This window comes from Aptenodytes patagonicus, chromosome 19 (genome assembly GCF_965638725.1).
Source record: "Aptenodytes patagonicus chromosome 19, bAptPat1.pri.cur, whole genome shotgun sequence".
NCBI lineage: Eukaryota > Metazoa > Chordata > Aves > Sphenisciformes > Spheniscidae > Aptenodytes > Aptenodytes patagonicus.
In genome coordinates this window covers 2,037,605-2,058,229 of record NC_134967.1, presented here as the reverse complement: position 1 = coordinate 2,058,229, position 20,625 = coordinate 2,037,605, and the positions used below count along the sequence as shown (strand labels likewise).

At 53.5% G+C, this 20,625-nt stretch overlaps 1 protein-coding gene and 1 long non-coding RNA gene across 2 annotated transcripts in view; one reads left to right on the top strand and one right to left on the bottom strand.

Annotated features, from left to right (window-relative positions):
- IGSF21 (immunoglobin superfamily member 21) overlaps window positions 1-12,651 on the bottom strand; it is a 43,581-nt gene extending 30,930 nt beyond the window's left edge. The window contains exon 1 of the mRNA XM_076356264.1: window positions 12,482-12,651. Within this exon, the coding sequence (XP_076212379.1) occupies window positions 12,482-12,575 (94 nt within the window). The 5' untranslated portion in view covers window positions 12,576-12,651. The remainder of the gene's footprint in view (window positions 1-12,481) is intronic.
- A 229-nt stretch (window positions 12,652-12,880) lies between these two features.
- On the top strand, window positions 12,881-17,591 carry LOC143168960 (uncharacterized). Its single transcript, XR_012996817.1, has 3 exons — window positions 12,881-12,921; window positions 13,762-15,481; window positions 16,368-17,591. It is a non-coding gene; the product is annotated as an uncharacterized LOC143168960 (long non-coding RNA).
- Window positions 17,592-20,625: the final 3,034 nt, after the last annotated feature.

Sequence of the window (20,625 nt, the reverse complement as noted above, 5' to 3'; positions counted from 1 at the left end):
CCGACCCGTGAACAAAACCCCCAAAATTCTGCCGGTGACACCAGGCTCGGAGCCAGGTATTGATCTGCTGGCTCTTCCTGTTTCTTCCCTCATCGTTCCCTGCAACTGGAAGGATAGAGAACACTATCTGTGCTCCTGATCCCTTAACCAGTCGTCCCAAGGCCCTGAAGTCTCTCTTGATTCCCCTCGGACTTCTTGTTGCAACTTCATCGCTGCCTACCTAAAAAATCAATAATGGATAGTAATCCGAGGGCCGTCCCAGGGTAGGAAGCTTTCTCTTCACATCTTTATCCCGGCCCCCAGGGAGGCAGCAGACTTCCCTAAGAAGTGGGTCCGATCTGCAGATTGGGCCTTCTGTTCCCTTCAGAAGGGACTCTCCTACGACAATGACCCGTCTTCTTTTCTTTATGGAAGCGGTTTTGACGCAGGGCGTAGGCCGACTTAACCTTGGTGACACCTCCGAGCCAGATGAACCATCGTCCTCCTCATTGTTCGGTTCCACTTGCAGAGCCTCGTACCTATCATACGAGGGCACCTGGGAAGGTGGGGTAGTCACGGAGGAGACGCGCCTGCTGCGTCGGGCGGGAACTCGTCGCCATTGACCCCTATCCCTTAAGTCACTGTGTTCGGCCAGGCGGAGAGAGGATGGGGAATCCTCCGTATCAGCCGTCCTGTTCCCCATCAGCCGGGTCCCTTCTGGCATCTCTCCCCGTGTTGGCATCAGGAAGCTGCAACGCCTGGATGCTGCCCCTCAGCACGGGGGATTATGGCAAACCTCACCTGGGATCAAGGGTCTCGTCTCCAGCCAGCGCCGAAAAGCGCCGCCCAGCAAAAACCATCTCGGAGATGCAATTCAGGAGTAAAAAAGCAAATTATTTGTACCCAGCCTGGTTTGTTAGAGCCCCAAACCAAAGCTGATGGATTAGATACAGATGTTGAAACCTGGGAAAAAAGACGCCGAGCCCTTGGCAGAGCCCGATCCGCTGCTTGGGTGAACTGGAGAAGGACCTGCCGGCAGCAGCCAAGGGTTTTGCCGCTGCTTTGCCCTCCATCGGGGTGAGGATTACGACACTGGGAGGTAATTATTTGAAACCACGGCTCATGGCGTTAATCTAGGCTGGAGCACAATCCCAGCCAGGGCTAATTAGCAGAGCTGGAAGCGGCAGGGAGCTGCTTGAAGGATGCCTTTTGGAGCGAGTCCCGCTCTGTGCCTCAGTTTCCCCACTTGCAAGGGGGAAAGCAAACAAATCCATCCGAGATCCAGCAAAAAACCCATCCAGGAGTAACAGCAAGGGGTTATTAGAGATGCTATTCCTCGGAAAAATAAGCGCGGTTTTGAATTTTCCCTCTGAAACCCCACAATCCTCCCCAAACCTTCTCTTCTTCCGGCTTTAGCGGGAGATACACAGGCTTGGGGTGGGCAGAAGGGGGAAAAATAATTAATTTCACTGATGAACGAGTATGAGGATTTAGGTTTAGATGCTGCTGTTGGGTTTCCCACCATGTTAAGAGTCCCAGCGAGGTGCTGGCGGGGTTTTGCCGTGCCAAGGTGGCCCAGGTGACCATGACCCAGGTGATGAATTTGCTCATTTATTTCTCTATTTGCAGGAAATCCAATTATCCCATATTTTTGATCAGTGACAAACGAGGCAGCCATTGATTCTCCCCCTCCCTTCCCAGGTGCCTGCGGTGAGCGATCTCTGCCCGCACCATCGATTCCTGCACCATGTAACTGGAAAGGTAATATTATTATTAATTTTTTTTTTTTTTTCATTTTCCTTCTTAACAACTTCTCCAAAGGCACAACCTCAGGCAGAGGAAGGGAGAAAATAAAGCCTGGTGCCAGGCAGAGGTGCCGAGTGCTACGAAATCCACTTTTTTTGCAATTTAGGGAGTGATGCGTGGCTTTTTACCCCCAAAAATGACCTCAGGGGAGCCTGGGGGGGCAGCCAGATCGGCACCGTCGTTAGCTGAGTTGGGTGCTAAAAAGCAGCCAAAGCCACCCTGCTCCTTTCCTCCACTGCTGCAAAACCCTCTGTGCTCGCACGGGGAGCGCTCCGGAGGCAGCCGGTGTCTTCTACTGGTTGTATATGGGGGAAAGGATGGAGGGAGGGACAGAAGGATGGAGAGAGGGATGGAAGGAGGGACAGAGGGAGGGATGGAGGGATGAAAGAAAGGTTGGATGGAAGAATAGAGGGATGAAGGAAGGGATGGATGGAGGAATAGAGGGATAGAGGGAGGGATAGAGGGATGAAGGGATGGAGAAATAGAGGGATGAAGGAAGGGACAGATGGAAGAATAGAGGGATGGAGGGATGATGGGAGGGATGATGGGAGGGATGATGGGAGGGATGGAGGGATGACAAAAGGGATGGAGGGAGGGAGGGAGCAACAGAGAGATGGAGGAATGAAGGGAGGGAGGGAGGAAGGGACAGACAGATGGACGGACGGACGGATGGGTTAATGGGACAGATACCTGCATATCCTATATTATAACAGACACAACCTACAGGGATTTCCAGCTCTGGGCTTTGGCACTGGCCCAGAGATGCTCCTTGACGCACTCCCGGGCACCGATTTGGCCGAGGTGGGGGGCAGCCGCATCCCAACCCCACCCTCATCCCACGGCATGGGCTTTTTGCCCTTTCCCTTGGTACCTCTCCCCTGACTCAGCCTCCATCCACTGCCTTTTCTCTTCCATCTCCCCTACCCCTCTCCGCGCTCACTCTATAAAGCAGGATTGTTAATTTGAAGTGACCCTCTTCTCCCCGATTTACGTTCTGTGATTAATAATCCCTTTGCTCTCTCAGTAATGCCGCGCCGCTAATAAGATTAAAACATATCTCCCTCTTACAGCACCGATTCATAACGCTGATTTACCGTTACTCCTCCACTCTCACGGAGAGGATGCACATGGCTGTTACCTTAATCCCTATCCATCTCTGCACCGTTGAGAAATAACTGCTAATTAATACCTTTCTGTCTCCAAACTGCTTCCAGATACGCCTGGCTATCAATATTTGTCTGTCTTTTTGACGCTGATTTTGAAGGCTGATATAGCAAACTCCCAGCCCTGCTTGCTACTTTACCTCTGCAGAGGGGATGTTGGCATTTTTGGGGGTCTTTTCCCCCAAAATGGTGATATCCCGGAGGTCCTCCCAGCCCGGGCTTGATCACCCTGAGACGGAGCAAAGCTGAAAAATGGGGTGGAGGCTTTTCCGAGCATCTTTTCATGAGGATGTGCTCATCTCCATCCATGACTCAAACCCTTCCATGGGGTGATATCTCCCCATGACTCCACTTTCCCACGTCCATCCCTATTCCTGCATCCACCGGCTATTTCTGCAGCACGACTCCACATCCCCAAGCCAGTTTGGATACGGAACATCCTTAGAGAAACCAATCAGCCACATTTTTTGCCCCATTGCATATTTTCCTCCTCTGCCAGGAGACCCTGGACCGGCCCTACAGCCAACCCAAGCAGTCGGATGCTTTGGGAACAACAGCGACGGCAGCAAGAGCCTGGGAGGGAGCAGGGGAAAAAAAAAAAACCAACAGAGCCTTTGATCTGATCTGATGAATGTGGCAGGGGAGGCCGATGCTCTGCTTTTAATAAAACATAACGAAGCGTAGGATCATAAAATATTTCCTTTAATTCAGTGCTCCCATGAGGGTGGGTAATAGAGGCTGGGTAATGCGGTAGGCTTTCCTCGCAGCTTGCCGGGGAGGGGGGGGAAGCACTGCTGGGGTTGTTAAACAGCCCATTTATAAGCCCGTAAGTGCTCTCCTTCCCATCCCCGTCCCATTTTGGGGGGCAGAAAGACGACGGTGCTGTGCACACCCCCATAGAGCCAAAGCGCATCCCTCCAGCTGCGCGTTTCGGGGGATCCCCAGCTCCCAGAACCGCATCGCTTCGCCCTGCTGGGACGGGCTTGCCAGGGTGGAAAAAGGTCAAAAAGCAAATCAAGGAGGGATCCCATACTCATCCTCAGCGAGTACACAGGTGTCTGAGCACATGCATGTTGCATATATATAAAAATATATATATATACACACATCTCCGAGGCAGCGTGGCATAAGCTATTAACATTCTCGCGTTAAAAATCTCTCTGCATCTGCTTTGTCCTACACCCGGCACTAAATATAACCATTCAATATGCTCTCTCCCTTCACCAGAGAGATAACATTGTGTAAATAAGCCCTTTCAATTTTAAAGAGTCGGGTTGTTTTCTCGCGGCGGGAAGCTTTTCGCAGATCAGGAGGCAGAGGAGAGTGGTCCATGCAAACAAACCCAGAGGCACGAGCATCCCTAACATCCAAGTGCCCAAATCCTGCCCCCTCCAAATCATTGCCTACCATGAAGTTAGGAAACTTCTTAGAGTGGTTTCCCACTCTAAAAAAAAAAAAAAATATTAAAGACAGATTTCTAGGAGCAGAAGGGTTTAATTGGGAAACCGGGCTTGCCTGCGCTCCCACGCCGCTGCTATAATTACAGCAGCGTAAATTCGCTCTCCGTCAGGAGGAAACCCAACTATCTCCAGCCAGTTTGCATACATCAACTGCTTGCAAAGAACTTCCTTAGAGAAGCAAAAAAAAAAAAAAAGCCATAATAACACAACAAGATGCAAATACAGCTTAAAAAGAGCCGTCTCGGCCAGCACTTATGGAAAATATCTCATTATCAAGTTGCAAGGGGAAGATGGTCCGAGCAGAGATGAAGCGCTGGAGGTTTTTCTCCATGAATGATGGTCTGTCTGGAAGCTGAACCAGCAGTGTTATCACCCAGTCTTATTCCTGCTGGTGATACATCTTTTGCACCCTTTCTGGAGCAATATCTACCCATTATATGGTGCTTCTCCATCAGCAGATCTAGTCTGTAATTCATCCTACATGGAAAAACTCCGCTCCCCAGCAGCTTGCTGTATATATTTTGGGGTGTCAGGCAAGGCAAAGTTGCCCAAATCCTCCCACCCTGCTCTGAGTCACCACGTCCTTCTGCCATACAACTTGGCAGGTATATCTTTAGGAGAAAAGCAAGAAAACCAGCCAAATTCAACCACCGGCTCTTGGGATGCTCTCGGTGCTGCAAGCGGGGCGTGGGGGTGGGATGACAAAGCCTGTGCGTGTGGTCCCCCTCTTCTAATAGCTTGTGCAGAAGCTAAATCTGCAGGGAACAGGGCCTTTCTGGGCTTAAAAATACAAGAAAGATGCTTGATGGAGTAGAAAAAGCATCTCAGATCAGGGTACATCAAAGGACTGCCTGAATTCAGGCTGGAAATCTTCCTGAGCGTGACTTAGAGCCGATCTTTGAACCCTGCTCTCCGGAGGTGCAGGCTGGGATAGAAACCTAAATTACTTGGCCATTAAAATCCCCTTCCAGACCATTTCCAACCAAACCAAGGATTTTTTTTTTTTTTTGCAGAAGGAAAGACGCAGACAACAGCCGACTTGTCATGAAGAAGGTGCTCATCTCTACGAGAGGGCTCGCTGGGGTACAGGGAGCTCAGCTTGCCCACATCCCCACCACCTCAAAATCGGGGTGGTGCTTTTGGTGATACCTGCTGACCTGGAGCCTTTTTCTCCCCCTCCTGCTGTTACGGCCCATCTCAGCCCTGCTGCGATGAGCCAGCAGCTCCCAAAGCCAGCGCTCGGTGCCCGTGACGATGACAACTGCCAGCCAAAATCACCCCTTTCATCATCTTCCTCTTTTCAAGCATTATCAGCACCAAGGGCAAAACACACCTTAGGGAGCAGCCGGGTGTCCTCCCCAGCACGAGCACCATCAAAAGCAACGTTGCTACCAGCAAATCCAGGGTTATCCATGAAACCCACCCACCAAAAAAAGCATTTCCACGGATGGCAGTCCACCTAGAAGCAAACCCAAGTGCCACCCACCATGTCTCCCCCCGCCACCCTGCATCCCACCCATCACTTTGCTCCCTTGGGGAGAACCAAACCCCCATCACGGAGCATCTCTGCATCACTCCAGCCCATCCCCGTCGCTGCAGATCCCTTTGCAAAGAAACAAATAGGTATAAATACACGTGCAAAGCAGGCGCATCCCGGCAGAGGGGTCTCCGGCTCCCGTTTTCCCCGTCCTGGGCAGATAGGATGCAGCATCAGGATTTATCTACAAGCACAGGGAGGCGGAGCGGGGCTGGAATAACTGCTGCTAATCCCCTTCGCCCTCCCCTCCGAAGTATATTGTTGAAGGCATTACATAAATGGGAAATTATACAGAGGTTTGGGCAGGAGAAGAACTAAATCCCTGCCTCCCCTGCTCCGTTTTGCAAAGCCTCCGAGACACCCAGTCTTTCAGCCAAGAAGGGTTTTGCAGATGGAGATGCGCTCCCGGCACCAGAAGAGATGAAATGTGTGGTCTGGAGGCCGGGAAGGGCTCGGCGATGCCCCGTTTGCACCACCACATCGCCTTTCCATTGGGTTGCAACGTCCCTCCGCTGGGAAATGTGTATTTTCCTGATGTTCCCCAAACCTCCTTGGAGTTGAGGGCTAAACCCCTGTGAAGCCAGGAGCCAAATTCCCCTCCGGGCAGCCTCCGGCAAGCAGGGCTTTGCTTTGGATTCAGCCCAGCGCTGGAAAAACCTCCTTCCCTGCTTCAAACCTCCCTCGCCGGGGCTGTCAGGACCCTATTAAAGATAGTTTTGCTTCTAGCTAATACAAGCGCTAGTTGCATTTCAAAGGACCAGCTCCAGCACTGGCTCCTGCTGCAAACACACGCGTACCCCCGGTGTTAACCCTGCAAGATCGCAGGGACGCAGCAAGGAGGGACACCCCAAAAGGGCTCGAGGTCACCCCACTAGATAAGCATATCGGGGAGGGCTCTGACACGGTGTTTGGGGGGGGGGGGATGAACCCCGTTTCTCAGCCGGCTGAGAGTGAAAACAAGCGGGGCACGCACTTTCCCCGGTCCAAATGGCTCTGCAGACCCTAAAACCCTCAGTTTATATAATAACTCCACAGAGGGAACCACAGCGGTGGGTTGTTGTCCCTGTGCTTTGCTATGAGCCCTCCTGCCCTCGGCTCTCACGGCAGCAAATCCCATCCCAAAAGCAGCGAAAACAAGCCCGTGATTGACGGTTTATTTTAGGAAGGAGACAGGAAAAGTGGGAAGGAGATAATGCCGGGGAGAGATAATGTGAGCGCCAGTCATTAGTTAAAAACAAGCCCATCAGTACTCCAAGTGCCTCAGCAGAAAGCAAACAAAAGGGCAAAGAGAGCAGCTTGGCAAGGGAACAAAACCAGCCACATCAGCTGCATCCTCCCTCCTCGGCTCCTTGCAGCGGGATTTACGAGCCGGGAAGTTTGCAAGGCGAGAGCTGCACCTCCTGCTTCTGAAAAACGGGGCTTTGGGGGCTCCTTCCCTTGATTTTCCTCTTCGCCAACGTCTGAGCAAAGAGACTTGACTTGGCATCGCTGAAATCAAGGTTTTTATCTTAGAAAATAGGGGAAAAAACCCAAAGCACTGTGGAAATCCCATCACCGGCGGGTCCCAAGGGGGTGATACTTCGTCCTCCCTGTACATGGTCCCAGGCAGGTCCCAGCCATCTCCATCCTTGCCAGGGTGAGGTTTCGGCTCCATCCCCACCTCCCTGGAAGGCTTTTCCCTTGGCAAGCACTGCAGGAGCCTTAGCATGATCCTTGCCCCTGTCTCAAATTCCCAAACCATTAGAGATTAAATAAACCTGGATTAAATATGGATCTGGATTAAATAAAACCTGCTCTTATCCCGACACTGTGGGGAGCTTTTCATCGGCGGATCTTAAAGCACTTGGCAAAAGGAGCAAGGCGAGCCCCTGTCAAGCATTCCCAGCCAAGGATCTTCTGACAGAAAAGACCGTTTCTGCAACGACAACCAGAAAAAAGAAGAAGAAGAAAAAAAAAAAAAGGCAGGTGGGGCACGTGAAGCCCTGAACCGTCTCCACGGGAAGGGGAGGCTCGTGAGAGCGTGGTTAAGGTCACGTCCGGATGCTCCATAAAAATCCATCGATGCAGGAGCTGAGCTGCATTTCCACGTTGCTCAAGCCCGGACGCAGCGCCAGGGTAGACCTTGCCGGGAAGTGCTTGGAGGCATCAGAGAGGCCACAGGGCGTATAGGAGGGCTGTGATGTATACAGCGTTTAGCATATTGCATATAGCATTTAGCATAGAGTACGTAGCACGCTGCATTTAGCAGGGGCTGCTTAGCTCAAGGCTCTTAGAAGCAAAACCAGGACCTGTAACACAAGTCCTTATTTCAGCAGAGAGGGGAGCAACATCCCCAACCCAAACCCTACAGCATCCCTAGGGGGTTTTTTTTGGGGGGGGGTTGCGATTAATACCAAGGGATTACTTGTTGCAGCAAGGGAATTTGGGAGGTAAATACCCCAAAACTGAGCTCTGACATATGGGGGAGCGTCAGAAATGCTCAGGGACAGCCAGGGACCAGACACGATTTAACGCATGAGGGTTTCTGCGGAGAAATGAAGCCCCGGAATATCTCTGCACCCTGAAGATGCTTATTAGCTGGGAACGATACAAGGTGAAGGGAAGATCCTTGCCTGTGTTAAAGCTTTTTAAAGAGCTCTGGATTCAAACTGGCAGCTCTAAACGGCTATAAAAAGCAGCTGGTGGGAAAAGAAAAATTGGGCTAATTGGGGAAGGGCAATTAGCACGGTTAGGAGGATTTTCGGAAGGGGCTTCAGCCACCTGCATGGCCTGGATTTATCCAGAGAGCAAAGCACAGGCTTCGTGGAAACGCAGAATTCATAGAAATAGTAGGGAAGGATTTAAAAAGAGGTGACCCTGAGCTGAATGCAAGATTTGCCAGGGAAAAGCACGAGTAGAAAAGGATGGAGGGAGCGTGGGACGGCTTTCCAGGTCAGTGCTGTGCATTTGCAGGTGAATTAGAGCAGGTTTTGCTCCCACGTGGCGCAGAGGATGCTCCTCCTTTCCCCTCGCCGCCCCAGCACACAAACTCCCACCCAACACCTCTGTTCTTTAAATGAACTCAGCAGAGACGCAAGCAGGTGGCTCCCATCGCCCCGGCAAAAGCCGCACGCTGTTATTTTCCTACGGAAAGGAGAAGAATGAGCTTTTCCAGGCTTGCAAGGAGGAGCTGCCCCAGGGGTTGCATGCAAGCTGGGAAAATCCCTGCGAGAAAAAGCCTCGTGGGGTCCCTGGGGAAGGAGAGGGGGGAGAAATTCAGCCTGCCGATAAAAATGGTAACTGTAAAGGGATTTTTCCAAGCTGTTTTTTTGGCTTGGAGAAGCCAAGCATGGGCATATCCCTAAGGGCAGGGCCCTGCAAACCCCAGCCCCAGCAAACCTGCCCTTTTGGGGCAAAGCCCAGAAAACCCATAAGCAGCTTCAAATAAGGAGCTACACTTGAATTTTCCCCTTTTTTCCCATCGCAGGAGGTGCCATGGGAGGCAATACAGAAGCTAAAGCAAACCGCTCAGATAAGGGCTATATAAATATCTCACCGAGATCAAAACTCGACATATTTAGCCCTCCCTTTCATGTTTGCAAAACACAGCTCTGATTTTACACGGCTGTAAAACAAACCCCGATGAACATTTTATGGGAACATATTTCAGGCAACAAGCTGAGCGCTGGCTAATCAGCCAGCCCTGATTTTGGCGATGCCAAGAAGCCATCGCCCTGCTTGCAGATGGGGCTTCCCGGCTTTCCAAAACCAAGGGGGGCCCCTGAGGCTGCGGCTCCATCCTTATCCGTGGTCCAGCCGCTCGCCTCCTCCGCACGCCCTCGTTTTTTCATCTTGACGGCTCCTTAACCCACTTAGCCCTGCCCTAGGCAGCTTTTTCTCTCAATCAAGAGATTGAGCTTGTTATAAGGAAAAAAGCTGTATTACAAGGGGTGATGCTCCCCGGAGGGATGTATAACACATTAAGAAGGATCCAGCTGACCTACCGCGCAGCGAGGAAGCAAGCAGCTTCGTTCGGGTAAATAAAAGGGCTTTTCGTTACGAGGTGACGGATGGAAACCCCCAAGACGCTCCCACGAAGGCAGAGATGCTTTGCAGGACAGGAAGCGCTTCTGATGGATCCCCCAGCGCTCTCCTCCGCGCCGGCAGTGGGACCTTGTTGCTCCTCCTGCATGCAGCAGCGATGGGGGCAGCTGCCCGCCGAGCCGGCACCGTGCAATAAAGGTGACAATAAAAACAGGCGAGATTCCCCAAAAAATGGCTTCGGAGGTATATGGCAGACGCCGAGGGCAAATGCACTTGTAGGGAAGAGCAGTGGGAGTTTGCGTGTTGGGCGTGTGCCCGCCTGCATCTTCCCAGGCGGCGTGGCCAGATCCTGCTCGATCCCTCGGGAGCGAAGCGCCGGGATTGGGGAGGGGACGGGCCTCTGCGGGCACGTCCTCCCTCGCCGCCACAACGCCGGCAGCTCCAGCCAAGGATGCCGTCAGCCACGGAAAAGCCATCTGCCCGCCGAATTTCGGGAGCAGCGCTTGGCCTCCGCAGCCTCCCGCTGCCCAGAGCAAAGGGAGGCACCAGGATGGGCACAGCCACCCCAAAACCAGGCTTTTTGCAACCATTTTTAGCTGTTTGCTGAAAAAGCAGAGCGCTTTTTTAGGACAGCATTTCTCCACCGAGGGCTAGGAGACACTTAACGCAGCTGATCCTCAGGATATGGGAAAGCAGCGAAGTCCCAGCGCGCTTTTAAGAGCCAAAACCCGGCTCGTGGATGTCCAAACCCAAGCGCTGCCCGTCAAACCTGCCCGCGAGACCCTGCCCAATGCCGGGATCCTCCTCCCGCATCGCTTTATAACCCACGACCCGCTCCCGGGGCCGCCGGCTTCCTCTAGACCCACTGCAAAACAACTTTTACCTCTTCCCCCCCCCCCAAATACACATTTCAAACACAGATTTCCCTGTACCCGCTTGCCCGCTCTCACAGATCAGCAGCAGAAGAGCAATCGCCCAATTTGCAGCGATAAAAAAATAAGAGAAAGGAAGGAAAAATTATCCACCAGCCAGTGACAGACAGCTTGCCGCTGGGGAAAAGCCGGGGGGACGCGTTGTTCCTTGAAAATTATCTACCCGTGACCTTAAACCCATGGTGGAGGTGGAGAGGAGATCCAGGTGGGAGGCAGGACTGGATTTGGCACGAGTTTCCCCCCTGCCCTGAGCCGCGCAGATTTTATTATCAACCGCGTGCTGTTCGGCGGCACGATGCCAGCAGGATGCTCGGGATGCGCGGAGCAAACCGGGGAAGGGGGAAAAGAGCATCAGCCGCAGCCTGGCAGCACATAAAACCCATCAGGGGGATGGCAAAGAGGGATGCAGGAGATGCACGATGCCTTCCCACCCCTGGTTCAGCCAAATCCAAGCCGGGCTCTGGCTAATAACCTCAGTGGTCCGTCATCCCCGAGGGATGATTTTGGAGCTGCTCGCGATGCCGGGGAAGAATTGGCTCCTTTGTATCAACCTCTCCCCGGCTCAACCCCGCAGAGCGCGGCCGCCGCTCCCCCTCCCCACGCCCTGCAGCAGCTGACGGCGGCTTTCCGGAGAGGAAAAAGTACATTATAAATAAAAAAAATAAAAAAAAAAAAAAAAAAAAGGAGGTATCGAGCAGGCTCTGCTCGTCCCTCCGTCACCCAGCGCTTGGCAAAGCCTCTCAGCCTCCGGAGAGCAGCCAGGTCTCGCTGTGCTCATTAAAGAGCGGCCACCTGAGACCCCGCAGCAGGTGATTTGGGGGGACACGGGGAGGGGGACACACGGGGGAAAAGGGGGAAAGGGGCAAAAGAGGAGGAAGATTGCCTTCAAATGCACAAGAAATTAAATTGCACGGCAACCCCTCAGCCTCCGGGACGTGAGGAGGGGAAAGTTTCCTGCCCTGTTAATTTTCACGTCCTGGGAGCCCCGCTTTTGGGGATGGGGTGGGGGGGCTCTTATTAAAACCTCTGCAGAGAGAAGCGGGGAGTCAAGATGTCCATTTAGGAGCTCAGCCAGCTGCAGACCCCCGGGACGGCAGGGATTTGGGGGGCTGCTTCTCCCCGCTGGGTACCCCTCCCTCCCACCTATGGGGTTTGGGTCACCCCCCTGCGTGCCCAAGGGGCGGGGTTGGGCTGGGGTGCCCCTGGGTGCTGCGACCCCCTCAAAAAAGCTGTAGCTCATGGGGGTCCCCAAGGCACAGACACCCTCCTCACCCGTACGGAGTGAGCAGGGCTGGGGCTGGAGGAGGGCTGGGACACGCCGGTACGGAGCAGCGAGGAAGGGGGATACTGGTGCCCCCCCCCCCAGCGATGCTGGCCAAGGGGTGAGGGACGAGCATCCCCCACCTTCTCGCCCTGTCCCCCAGCACCGGTACCCAATAACCGGGTCCAAAGCAGGTGCCCTATTACGGCTGCCCTATCAACGGGTCCAGGACCCCTGTTAATGGGTTCAACCAGGGGCCGTGGGGGGGTCCCCTGTCCCGGGGAAGTGGGGGGGGGGGACGACGGGGGGACGGCACTCACCCAGCGCCAGGTCCAGGAGGTCCCAGAGCAGCAGGCAGAGGAGCAGGGGGCTCATCGTCCGCATGATGCCCGCGGGGGGGGGGGGCAGCCCCATAGGGCTCACCGGCGCCCCAGCCCCCCGCCCGGGCGGCAGGCGGGCATCGCGGCGGGGGGTTCAGCCCGGTTCCGTGTGTCTCACCACCACCACCACCACCCCCCCCCCGCCCCCCCCCCCCCTCTCCTCCCCTCCCCTCCCCTCCGCCCCCAGCTCCTCGGCCCGCACCCGCCGCTGATCCGGCCGCGCTGCCGCCCTAAGCCGATTTATTGCAGCGGGAGCGGAGCGAGCTGCCGGCCGCCCGCCCGCCCCCGGCCCCCCCGCGGCTGAGCCCGCCCCGGCCCGGCCCCCGGGAGGTGCTGGAGGGGGCGGGAGCGCCGTACGGGGGTGCAGGAGGGAGCGCTCGGTATATGGGGGGGGAGATGCAGGCGGAGGATGCGGGGGGGGGGGGGGGTGTTGCGGGGTGGAGAAGGGGGATGCGGGGGGGGGGGTGTTGCGGGGTGGAGAAGGGGATGCGGGGGGGGTGGTTGCGGGGTGGAGAAGGGGATGCACGGTGCCGGGGGGGGGGGGGCGGGCAGCAGGACGGGTTGCGCGGTGTATGGGGGTGGGTAACGCGGTATATAGAGGGGGGGGCGCGGTGTATTGGGGGGGGGCGCAGGAAGGGGGGCACGGTATATGGGGGGGGGGGGGGAGGAAGGGGATGCACAGTCCTGAACGGGGGTTTGCAGGAGGGATTGCGCGGTGCACGGGGGGCAACGCGGTATATGGAGGGGGCGCGCGGGGTACTGAGGGGGGGGGGGGACAGGGCGCGGGAGGAGGGGGGCACTGTATGGGGGGCGCGGGGTGCAGGAGGAGGTGCGCGGTTGAGGGAGGGGGTGCAGGAAGGGATGCGAGGGGGTTTGGAGAGTGCAGGAGGGGAAGGGCGATTTAGGGAGGGAGTGCATGGAGGGGGGGGGGGTGCACAGGGAGGGAGGGGGTGCAGGAGGGGATGTGCGACCCAGGCAGGGGGGAACGGTCCGGAGGGGGTGGGGGGGCATAAGAAGGATGCTGGATGCAGGCAGGGATGTGGGGTGCAGGAGGGGGAGGGATGCAGGCAGGGATGTGGGGTGCAGGAGGGAGAGGGATGCAGGCAGGGATGTGGGGTGCAGGCAAGGGGGTGGGGTGCAGACACAGGTAGCCAGAGGGAGCCCTGGGGCAGCAGTTTCGTCTGATCCCCCTTCCTTCAGCAATTCCCCTCTCCCTGCAGCCCGCCAGCAGCAGGATCCAGCCCCGGAGCCGTTCAGTCCCCCCCATAATCACACGCCAGCCGGGGATGCACATCCCTCCGTGGCCCTGCTTCGCAGATGACCTTGTTTTCCTCCAGCTCCCCGGATTTAATTAGTTCCTGGACATCGGGGAAGATGCGAGTATGATTTGTGAAAAGCCCAGGTAGGGAGCAGGATGGCCTGGGGCTTGCAGACAGCCACGGCAGAAGAAGAGATTAGGGGGCTGGAGGAAGCTTTTCCTCGAGGTCGGAGGCCTCTTTCTGTTGCTATTCCACCTGAGAAGCAGCGCTTCCCAAAAACACACCTCTTTTCTTTGCAAAATCAACTTTTTTGCAATTACTTTTGATTTCTTTTCCGGTCCCGTGTGGTCGCCCTGTCTCCCCAACACCTTTTCTTACAGCCCTCAAGCCCAGCTTAACCCTACCAGCTTCCCAAAATCACGGGAACGCCCCTCATTTCCAGCTGCACAAAGCCAGCCCCATGCAAAAAAAACCCACCAGCGTCCTCCTTTGGGGCTTATAATTGCAAAAAAACCACCGGGGCAAAAAGTTTCCCTGGGATGGGGATGGGGAGCAGCCCCCATGCTGAGACTTTGGCACAACCAGTGACACCAGTCTGATGGAAACTGGTGGGTTACGGCCCGCTTCTTAAATAACCACGCTGAAAGCAATCAGGCTCTGCGTAGATCAGCGGAAAAAAAAAAAAAAAAGAAAGAAAATCAATTAGTTGCTAAAACTCCTTTGAATGAGCTGGATTTTCCCTCCCTTCTCCCTCTGCCTTTCATCCACCGGGAAAAGCCACGGTTCGTTCTTGCATGGAGATGTCTGGAAATCAAATCTCGCTTTATTTGATCATGGATTTGATGGGCCCCCGAGAGACATCGCCTTTTCTTTACTTTCCCAGGAATGTAATAGCCAGGGTAGGAAGAACAGGCGCTGGCGGGGCCGTATCCCAGCAAACTCAGCGGACCCTAAAAAAGCTCCAGCCTAACTAGCCGGCCCCGAGGTAAAACCGAGTTCAGCCAAGCCAAGCGCGCTGCTGTTGTTTTAAAGCCGCTCTGCCGGGTTAACAGCCCGCGCTCGACCCAAATGGTGCTCTCGGCTTCTGTAAGAGCCGCTGCTCCGAGATGCCTCCACTGAGATGTGGTTTTTTACTCTTCTTGCTTTGCCCTGCTGAGCCGCAAACCCCCGGCTCCATCGCTCACCATCCCCTTTTTCACTCCCGTCCCGAGCAAGCTGGAATATTACTGTTTTTCTTTGGAGGTGCACGGAGCAATTTTTTTCCACCCTCGGATGCAGTAACCCATGGGTGAGGTGCTTAAGGAGGCAGAGATTTTAGGCTGGGAAGTGGAGAAGGGTTGTCCAGAGAAAAGGGAGGCTTAATGGCTGCACTCTGAGCTATCTCCTTGCAAAATAAACATTAAAATAAATAAATAAATAAAAAAATCCCATGCCTTTTCAACCTGAATTTTAGCTCCTTGCAGCTCCGGCTCTGCCTCGTGGCTGCACAACCTTCCCCCGGAGCAAAAGCAATGACCCGGTGCGAGAAGCATAAACTAAATATCCTGAAACATTTAGAGCAGGACTTGTTTTCCCGTGGCAAAGTGTCTTTGGCAGCCTCCAGGTTTGGTATTTGAGCGCAGGGAAACCCAGAGAGAAGCACGCAGGCCATCAGCCGGATCCCAGGACATTGAAGGAGACAGTAAGTGATGTAAATTGGTGGATAAAAATATTGCCGTTTGTATTGGGTGTCTGGCTCAGTTGGGTTTCGCCTGGTTTTTAATTTCATGTGAATACAGTGGCTGGTAAAAGCAGCTCGGCTGACGGCCCCGGGGGGTTCAGTCCCCTGGAAAGGCATGAAATGAGCCGAGCTGATGGGGAGTGATGCTCCTTTCCCGGCTAAGCGCACCCATCCAGACCGTGAGGGGGGTTATTCCGTATTTTTTTAATAAATAAGAGTTTCCCTGCAGCCCCATCCCATTGCAAAAGGCTGGATTCGCTTCTTCCAGACCTCACACCCTGAAAAAAATTCGCTATTTTGGGATGGAGCTGTCGTCCTCCTGTCCTTCCCATCCTCACGAGGGACAGATCCAGCCTGGAAAACTAGGTCCAAAGCCTCATCATCCCCGACATCCTTTGGGAGCAAATTAAATCCAGGGCAGAGTATTGCAGGCGAGTCTCCTCCGTCTGTCCTCAATGACCCCGATTCGGCACAAAAAAGGGTTCCGAAAGGCAAAATTTCTCAGCTCCTCTTTCCTGACCTTTCCAGAAGAAGCCCGTGTACTAATTAGCTGAGTAATAACGTGGTGAGGATGTGATTCCTCATTAGCTTTTGAGAGATTCCCAGCTACATGACTGATATGCATCTACAAGAACATTAACTTGGGCGCGAGGGCTCCGTAATCAAGATTAATGAGGAAACAGGCAAAGAGCAGCACGCGGCTCCCCCCTGCCCTTCGCAGGGAGCTGAGCGCCTCCCAAAATGGGGCGAATCCCAAACTCGGGGTGGGGGGGGGATGCTCTTCGGCAGAGCGAGTTGGTGGAGAAAGTCCCCATCAAGCCTGGAATAACCCAAAGTTTCCCCGTAGGTGGGAAATCTCTACGTAAGGCATTCGGGATCTCAGCCGGTCCCTAACGCCCGGATCCTGCACCATCCCTAGCGCTGGAAAACACTTGCTCAGAGCTGAAATAAGAAGTTAACTTGTGTGACAGAGTGACACAGAGAGTGCTCATCTCTGGTCCTTGATCTCCAAAGCTCCGTTGCTTATGAGCTAAAGCAACATCAGTTCATCCCAAAGCGGCATCAGTTCATCCCAAGAGCGTCAGCATCCCTCGGCATCCCAGCGCCCGGTCTCAGCCGCATCCCGCGGTCCCTATTGCAAAGCCATCGGGAGGGAGAGGAGGTATTTCCCGCGTCGCCTGGAGAGCAAAACCTCTCCTCCTCCAATCCGCTTTCCCGTTATCGAAGCCGCGGCACGAAGGGGTAATTAGCCACAGACCATTCCCATTAGCGTTATCCTTGGCCAAGCATCCCATGGAAAAACGTACCCCGCTACAGCGTTCCCAAGCCCCCGTTCATCCCTCTTTGCATCCCTCGGTGGCTTGAAACCTGGGGCAAAATTAAATCAAGTCACAGGTGCCCGACTTCAAATAATCCATTTTTCTCCTCGCAAGCAGTTTTCCATCAAAAATAGAAATGCCGGCAGTCAAAAAGCAAAAAACCATCGTCATGGGATGACCCACCATGCCGCGTTTAACCCAAAACATCTTCCTTTGCCGCAGTAGCCCAAGGTCTGGCTTTTCCCACCCGTGACATCCATTTTTCAACAATAAAAACCCATTGTAAAATGAAACAACCACGTTTCCAAAACGCAGCTTTTCTGGCATTCCTGCCAGAATTTTTTCTTAGCGAAGCAGCTGGAGCCAAAACGCCATTTCCCTGGTCAAAAAAATATCTCATTGCATTTATTTTTAGACTATCATTGAGTGCTGAATGCCCTCGACCGAGCCCGCTCCGGCCAGGTAACGTGAAGCATACAAACCCCGCGATGCAGGAGGGAATTAAAGCGATTTTTTTGATGCTTTTCTCCTCCCTTGACAAGCCGAGCGGTGGAAAACCATGAGGAGCAAAAGAGCATCGTCATGTTAGCAAGGGGCTTTTCATAGCATGCACGCCGTAATTAATAAACTACAATTAATATGCTCTGGCATCGACACAGAAGGGCAGGATTAAACCCCAGAGCTCCCGAACCCACAGCCTAAATGTGCATAAAAGTGCTTTTATCCCCAAATCTCTCAAAATGAAGGTATTACTCAACCCAGCCTCTTGCTTCGGCTCCACCATGGATTGACCAAGTCCCGGTGCTGGTGTTTGGGGCCATAATTTTTCCATTATTATTTATAATAATATTTATAAATCCATGCCGGTGACTAATACATTTTAAAAGTCCTTATTTCATTCATCTATGCACCAAAACAGGATCCTATAGCTAAATATATGGTCACACAAGAGGGAGAAACATCCCTTCTATAAGGGTAAAATTCAGAATATAAGTCCCCATACGTTCAGCCCTGTCCTTCCCCCAAGCCCGTGAGTCAATATCAAGGCTGGATTTGCTGTTTTCTACCAAAATGAAGATCTGGGGGAGTGAAAAAAAACTCATTTCTTAAAAACACTGCAGTATTTCATGACTGTAAGGCACTCAGGGAGGGGTTTTGGGCTTGAATGTCACGTTTTTAGAAAAATTGGGAGTATTTTGAAAGGATTAGCGTGGCCTTTCTCTCCCTCCCTGCAAATGGAGGGTTTCAGTTTTTCAGCTGGAAAGAACATTTTGTTACAGAAATCCCTTCACTTCTGCCTTTAAAAAAAAACAAAATTGAAACATCTCAGCTGCTCGCATTTTTTCCCCAAACCCATGATTTGCCAGAAAACTGAATATTTTCTTTCCATCCTAGAATAGCCCTTCTCCCCCAGATTTGGCCCTAAAATAATTTGCAGTATTTGGGGGCTGTGCCTTGCCCAGTGTTCCCGATGCTCCTGCAGCATCTCCAAGTTGGAAGGGGAAAACAATTGCTTTCACACCAACCACCGTCGGAAATATTTTGCTTTTTTAATAGGGTGCCTATCCCAAAAACCACCTTGATCAGCCCACAACCCTAAATCCCCTCCGAACACACTCTCCGAGAAACATCTCCCATCACTAAATGAATCCTCCTAGGAGCTATATAAATATATAAGTGCACATGCGTAGATATATATACATATAAGACGTTCGAGAGGACGTCTTCGCAGCTGTATAAATAGGCTGATGACAGCCACGGGGTGGATACAAATAAGATTAAAAGTTGCAGGCACCCTTTCCGTGGCGTTTTTGCCACCTCCATCCCCACACACCTTGCAGAGGGGATGGAAAAATGCCATCCTCCAGCCTCCCCCAAACCCCATTTTTGCACTGAACCGATGCTGTTTGCACATAGATGGGTTAAACAGCCTTAAAACCTGCTCGGCACCAGCCTCGTGGCTTTTTTTTTTTTTTTGCTTAGGCTGCTGGGGATTACATCCATCCTCATCTTCACCAAACTAATTGCCGCCCAACGAAGCTAGACGCAGACAAAAATGCTCCTTTTTTCCCCTTTTCCCCCAATAATCCCAGTTCCAAAAAACCCCACTAATGCCCAATCAGGGCCCCTCAGCCTTGAAAATGGCTTAAAAAAAATATTAAGCAACAATTTTCGGGTCTTTTTTTGATGCTGGCAGCCATGCCGAACCCTCGCTCCAGCTTTCCCCCCCCCCCATGGGATAGGTAGAAAAAAAGAAAATCGCTATAAAAAGGAGCAAGTGGAGAAATAAGAGCAGAGCGTGGCCGTCGCCCGCCTCCCCCATTGTCCCTCCACGTTTGGGACGAGGGGACAGGGGGCCACGCCACGGGGTGATGCCCCAAACCCCGTTGGCTTTTGGAGCATCTCAACCCCACGGTGGCCAACGGATGGGGCACTGCACAGATGTCACTGCGTCCGTCCCGTTGGCTCCATCCCCCTTTTCAGCCCTTGCAAAATCTGGGGCAAGCCCTCTGCCAGCGCAAGCTGGCTTTCCCTTGCAGCGGCCAAAACCAGGGCAGCACCCTCTGCTCTGTCAGCGGCTCGCGAGAAAAGCGTCCCAAAACCTCAGAGTTTTTGCAAAAAGAGCTGGCACGCACCCCTGCCGCCTTCTTCCTGAGCATCCCTCCAGCGAACAAATAATGGGGGGGTTTGCAACGGAGCATCACCTCGGTGAACAGGTAACGGGGGGTTTGCGAGCAATATCCGCTGCAAGGGGTGAGGAGAGGGAGGGAAACACCCCCCACACACCCCCCGAGCCGAGCTTGTCGCCGTCTCTAGCGACTGGAACAAATCCGAAGTGTCGACCGAGACCTTGTTAAGCATTCAGGGAGACAAATGCCAGGCCCGGGAATAAAGATCGGCTGCTCCCGTTTATTTCCATAAGGCAATAATAACCCGCGCCTTCGCTTTATGAAGTCGAATTTGTTACGGCAGATGAGCTGTAAAAAATAGTGGAGCTGGGGGGGGGGGAGGAAAAAATAGAGGCTATAAATAAATTTGTAATTTTAACATGCATTACCATGTAATTGAGCGGGTAAAGGATGGAGCCGGCGCTGGGTCGGAGCTACCTGCAGCCTCCCACGGGGTTTTTTGGCCGAGCTGTGAGCCCCGGGGGACAGATCCTGTTCGAGTCTGATGGTGGCTTTGGCAGGGCTTGGAGGAGCCCAGAAAAGAGCAGGAAAAGGGGTAAATAATATTCCCCAGTTGCGTCAAGGCACGGTGAGGGATGAGCAAGAAAGCAGAGCCAAACAGCTGAGCCTCAAAGCTCCTGTGCTGATGGGAAGGTGGATTTGGGATTTAAACATAGATATCTATAATTTGGGGGCTGAGGAATAATTGCAAATTTATCCTCCATATGCATTAAGGGCTCCAGGAGAGCAGTCTGCCCTCGGATGGGCACCGGGGGATTGACTTCTGCTTGGGGGAAAGGGCTTGAAGCGCTGGCGTGGGGATGTTTGGGACAAAACGGGACCGGTGGATGGATGCAGCATCCTTTGGGATGGAGGCATTGTGAGGAGGAGGGAATGCAGGTCCCAAGCGTTTGCAAAGCCCCAGCCTGCTTCTGCAGAGCTGGCACTTGGCAGCTGTTAAACAAAAATAAATCTCCTCGTCTTAATGGTCAGGGCCGCTTTCATGGGGGAAGTTTTCAGCGCAAAGCCAGGGAAAACCCAGCTGCCGCTCCATGCAATGGGCAAACACCCTCAAAGCATCTTGCCAGCCCCAAGTCCCCCCCATGCAACGTGTCTC